This window comes from Hesperophylax consimilis, chromosome 1 (genome assembly GCF_061612785.1).
Source record: "Hesperophylax consimilis isolate HC1 chromosome 1, BYU_Hcon_1.0, whole genome shotgun sequence".
Taxonomy (NCBI): domain Eukaryota; kingdom Metazoa; phylum Arthropoda; class Insecta; order Trichoptera; family Limnephilidae; genus Hesperophylax; species Hesperophylax consimilis.
The window spans coordinates 42,420,572-42,426,606 of record NC_142836.1 but is presented as its reverse complement, the minus strand read 5'-3'; the positions used below and the strand labels follow the sequence as shown (position 1 = coordinate 42,426,606).

The 6,035-nt window shown below is 32.3% G+C and overlaps 1 protein-coding gene across 1 annotated transcript; it reads left to right on the top strand.

Moving 5' to 3' along the window:
• The first annotated feature begins 972 nt into the window (after positions 1–972).
• Positions 973–5,695, top strand: LOC149426949 (flexible cuticle protein 12-like). Its single transcript, XM_089632288.1, has 5 exons — positions 973–1,088; positions 2,073–2,185; positions 4,190–4,409; positions 4,765–4,846; positions 5,607–5,695. Exons 1-5 carry the CDS (start codon positions 1,080–1,082, stop codon positions 5,693–5,695), a joined length of 513 nt encoding a protein of 170 aa, XP_089488414.1. The 5' UTR covers positions 973–1,079.
• Positions 5,696–6,035: the final 340 nt, after the last annotated feature.

The window sequence follows — 6,035 nt, the reverse complement described above, 5'->3', positions numbered from 1 at the left end:
AAACACGCCATTTCAAGCCAAGTTTCAATTCTGAATGGTAGTCTTACACCAGGGCGATACTGAAAGTATCTGCCACTCTAGAAATAAAATAATAATAATCATACGTTTATCCTGTCGAAGAAAACATTGGTTTCGAAGGTTGTCGATTATTGATCTTTACTTATTGTGGATTATGTGTTATGATTAAGTATTTTATTATAGTGGTATAATTTCATTAATTTAAAATGACGTCACGAGGTGAATTAGCGATTTTTTCAAAAATGCTAATATATTTTAAAAAAGAGAAAACAGGCTTAAAATAATTCCAGATCACTGTTGATTAATTATTGACATTTAAATGAATATAAAAAAATGCTAAAAAAACGTAATTTTCATTCTACAAAACTATACAGATGAAATTAAAAACACCATGTAGAAAAAGTTTAAAAACGATATCAAAATATGGCTAACTAAACATGAAGATGAGGAAATTTTTAAAATTATGAAGTAACATCAACACAACTTACAATCAACGAACATGAAGATTTTTGTATATTATTTATTTTGTGAAAATCTAAATACAAGAAGATGAGTAAATAATGATGTAACACCCATACAGCATCCTACAAACCATCTCCGAATAGGAATCCCTAGTCAGTTTGACTGTGGATAAACTACTGTACTTTGTGTTTTTAAAATAGTCAGTAATAAAAATATATATATGAATTCAAAATAGGCGCGCTGTGGAAGCATCACGCTTTTCTATGTGTAGTTTTCTGGTATAAGAGTCGACATCTCAAACGAAAACTTCAAGTAAAATTCTAACTAAAACCAGATTTTTATACAATTCATAAATTACGTAATTCTTTAAATATATTTTTTATTATTATCATTATAACCGGAAAACTATGTCACCTTTCACTTAATAAACATCTTGATCTCCTTGAAATATCGATGGAGGAAGGATTACAAGAAATATATATTGTATGTTAAGAATTTTTCATACGGTGTTGTGTCTTCAACTTGCTGCAGGTGATTGTTGGACATTCGAGTTTCTATTGTGGCATTTGTTATCTTAAGTTGGAGAATCTTTGTTTATCATGAGAACTGTAAGTATTAACATGGATACCGTTTCACATTCTATCAATTCTGTCACTTATAATTTTCTTCCTACATAAAACACACCCCTAAATTCGAAGTTAAATAAAATAATATGTTTAAAATACTTTTTTTTTATTCTTTATTAATTTTAATATGAACAAATAACGGTGACCGGGTATGTCATTAAAAATGACAATTCAACACACCTCCAAAAAGTGAAATGAAGTCATGAAAAGTGATGAAACAAAGGTTAAATAGGTTACACAGGTAACTATTAAACGTAGTTTTCGTTTCATCACTTTTCATGACTCCATATCACTTTTTGGAGGTGTGTCGAATTTTTATTTTGATGAAATATCATGGAACCACAAATAAAAGATTATAGATATAATTTATTTTTTATGTATAATAAAACATAGTGTTACACTTTTTTTGAGATCAACAACAAAATAAGTTTTAGTAGAAGAAAAATTAAGTCTTCAGAAACTTTTCAGAGAGAAAGGGGGAGCATTTAAATATTACAAGTAGTAGAAAATAATAAAAACGAAGCAAAAAAGAAAAAAATAATGCACTAGGTAAGTCTAATGTTATTGATACAATTATTGTATTATATTGCAAAGTACAAGTTTTTTAATGGTAGGTACAATTCATTTCTGAATAAATTGTTTCTAATTTAATGTGTATTTATTTATTTGTAAGAAACAAACACCACTACTGCTGTAGAAATTAGTCGCCATGCGCGTAAAGATAAAATAAAAATACCTTCATTATTGTAATAATGAGGGTAAAAAAAAAATTATAAAATGGTTGGTTTTACAGCACTGGATTCTTGAGAAGAAAAGAATATTAGTTTCCGTTCAAAAAAATATCCTAAATAAAGGAAACGGGTGTTTTGGTTTTACAAATTTTATTTTTTCAGAAATTGGCGAATATTTTCTTGTTATGTAGATGTTTTACATATATTTTAAAAGAGAAAAAACGAAAAATTGCAGGTCTCACTACTGGTGGTTGGTCTTCTGGCGGCTGCGTGTGCAGCTCCCGCTGAAGTGCCTCAGATATTAAGTTATGAAAATGATAATGAAGGACTTGGAAACTATTATTTTTCGTAAGTACTTTGAAGATACGCAAACAGTCAAAAAGCTCGTTATTACTTCAGTTAGTTCATAATATAGTACGCACCCACTAATTACTTTAACTCTGCCCGCATTCTCGAAAAATATTATTTACCTACTTAAACAATTGAAATTCTACCAAATAATGCACCATCTCTAATTTGTTTACTGGAATAACTCAAAAATAAAGAACATGCATTAGAACTTGGAGAAGACTTCTCGAAGTTTTAAGTTATTCTCTTCAGAAGACTAGTCAAATTTCTAATGTATTCTCTTTAGAAGTTGTCTAAAAGTTCTAAAGTATTCTCTCTATAAGACTTCTAAAAGTTCTAAGTATTTTTATAAAAATTAGAAACTAATGTTTATAAAACAAGGTTTTATGCATAGCATAAAGGATAACAAATAATTATAAGCAATAATTAGTCGCCTGAAATATCAATACAAATTTAAAATATCTCCCGAGTAAAAATAAATGCCACCAACGGGAATTGAACCCGTGCCTTCTGATGTCCGGTCAGATGCTCTGAAACCACTGAGCTATGTCGGCTTATTTCCAACCCGCCAAATGATTAAATATGTACTAGTACCTCAATCAACAATTACTGCTTATTATATTTTTTCCACCTGTAAGCAACGAGACATATAATATCTTCATTTATTGATGAAATATTTTTGACCTGTCAAATATTATTATTTTTTTTAAATTTATTTCTCTTTAAAAGTTTTGTACAGTTCTAAGGTTTTCTCTTTAGAATTTAAAAAATCTAAACTTTCTAAGGAATTCTCTTTAACGATTTCTATAGGTTCTAAGGTATTCCCTTCAAAAGACTTCTCAAAGATCTAAGTTATTTATTTTAGAGGACTTCTCGAAGTTCTAAGATATATCAAATTAATTGACAGGTATTGAATTATAAACTGAAGTTATTTTCAGAATAGCTAAGTACTTACGCTTGTTGGAGAATAATGGAGCAGGAGGCCAAATTTCGTGCTGGGATGTTACCCACTGATTCTATTCAAGTTCTGTTATTATCATCATGGGCCAGTTGCTTCACTGCAATCGAAACTTAACTTCGAGATTTGATCAATTGTTCTAATTCTATGAAACAACCCACCCTTAGAGACACCATCATGAAAATATGAATCCAACCATATTTTTATTTAATCATTGAAGATAATATTACAAAATAAATAACACAAATTAAAAAGGTAACGGTCATCACTCGACTCAGATATTCTTACCGGGACTGGCATCTCTACCAATTGAGCTATTGCCACCCAATTACATTCGCAATTTTTATCAATCTCATACTTTAATTCATGAATCACCAACACTAATTTCAATTGTTTACCATATTTTTGGTGTGCCATATTTTCATTGAGAGTTAATTATATTATGTTCTTCTATGTTTAAATATTATAAAAAATACAATATTTGGTTGTGTATCTGTAACTCCGGTTCAATGAACTCTAGAACTCGGATTTGATTTGAATTTAAGCAGCGTCATTTAAAAAAAGTTTTAAGGACGGGTTGTTTCGGAGAATTTGAACATTTCTTCAAATTTCAAAGGTAATTTTCAGGTTCTGTGAAAGATTTTTCAAGTTTTGTTTTTATTTCAGTTCTGTCAAGCAACTACCTTATGCTGATATAATAACAGAACTTGAATAGGACTTTCACAGCACCCGGAAATCAACATTGAAATTTGATGAAACGTTCAAATCCTCCGAAACAACCCGTTTTGTTCGGTGAATTTAAATAAATATAGTTAAATATTTTAACAGAAAATTATTTTAAATGCCATTTTCAGAATCGGAACTGATTTGTCGAGAATTCAGACTACTCGTGGTTTTTCATGGGTCTATTCTAATTTTCATTGAGAGTTTTTGATATTATATTCTTTATTGATTAGATATATTACAATGAGGTTTATAAGCTTCATAAGTTAATCCTAATAAACAAAACATATGTTTTGTTATTTTTTTACGTTTTTTCCTTCTAGTTTCAAGACGTCCAATGGCATCGAGAGACAAGAGCAGTTGGACGTCATCAACGCTGGAGACCCCGAGAAGGAATCCGTTATAGTCCGTGGATCCTTCAGCTACATTGGTCCAGACGGAGTGACCTACGCAGTGACTTACACAGCTGACGAGAATGGTTTCCATCCCCAAGGAGATCACCTTCCCGTGGCACCCCAGCTGATCAGTGAAGAACTAATGCCGGTAAATCAACTTTACTTTCATTACTGGTACATCTAGGATTTGAACGTTGGGATGATCCTAGATGCGACCATATCTTTATCGGATTTTTGGTTAAAAATCACTAATAGTATATTTAAAATCAAAATATTACAATTTGAGGTTTTACTCGTTGAATTATTCCAAAAACAAAAGGAGATTATTTGTAATTTGAATACACTTTTGCTTAAAATAGTTTCACCTACCGGGGCATGCTATTAGCTGTTAGCCATTATTTATGGAAATGTAAAATAACTAGTCAAACTAGATTTGAGGATCTATACGAATTTGATTTCGACGAAATGGCATTACTTAATACTTGATATTGTGTGCTTTTCAGATGGTGCACAAACTGGTGGGGTATTCTAGTTCTAAAACTTTCGATCAGGGGAGCTCTTTGATTGGATCGCTATTGGGAGGAGGTATCTTAAAGACAAGTGAAAAGCCAAAGTCAACAAAATAAATAAAATTCTTGAAATATTAAATATAGATAAATTTGCCACAAATTTTCTTAATTATTTCAGAAACAATTAATTATCTTATATCTGACTACCATAATTTTATCTTATCTTAATCTACATCTATATCTATATCTGAGAAGGAGAAAGTCCATCTGCCCTTCGTCAACATATCCCATCGCTCCTGCCAGACACTTTTTCTTTCACTGCGTTCTTTCACGCATTGCTTTGAACAAACAAGAGAGGGCTACTGCTCCTCCCGGTATCAGCTCGACGCCCAGGTGGGCCACAGGTCTTCCTCTGATGAGTTCCTCTTTTGACAAAATTTACCTTATTTCTAAATCAATTGGCAGAGCGCTGGCCAGAACCAGCTAAGCCCACACCCCTAAACCCCTAAGGCCACAGTCCAATAAGCGCCCGAGAGCGCAAACAGGGGAGTCTTCTGACTCCGCGTGTTTTAAGATATTATCCAAACAGTGCTCCCACCCAGAGGCAGCGTACGAGACATGCACCATATATACCCAACTGCAAAGGAGGCGCATCGCCGGAGAACGCAATCCCACTAGGTTGTTGAGCGTCTTCTCAGTTTCTGAAACAGATCCTGGGCCCTGCTGGGAACGCTCTTGACATGGGCTAGGAACGAAGAAAATCTTTCCATATTGACGCTTGGATACTTGTTTTACTGGTGTTCTCTTAAAATCTTATGAAAATGTTCCTGTCTCAGCTGAGTATGCCCTTCATAAGAAGACCCACAGTCTTGTGAGGAGCGAAGATCAGTCTGTTTCTCTTTCCCCGTGCGAGGATCTCTCGTAAACCTTCTTCAGCCATAGATTCAATTTCCTGGAAGTAGATGTGTTCAATTTCATGGAATATAGTTACAGTGCCCTTGAGGTGATTTTCTCACAAAAAACGGTGCTGTATAAAACAGTCCAATATTATTGAGAAGGCTATAATAACATAACTATTTAAAATAATAACTAATGTAAACATAATAATAATCAAATTGAAATTGAGAGAGATCAACACAAATTTTTAAGGTCATCGATTTCAAATTATCCACACCCATTGACCAAATTAATAGTGTTCATTTTTTGAAATTACTTGATTAAAACTAACAAATCTTGCAGAAGAGCAATGACTGATTTGGTACGTT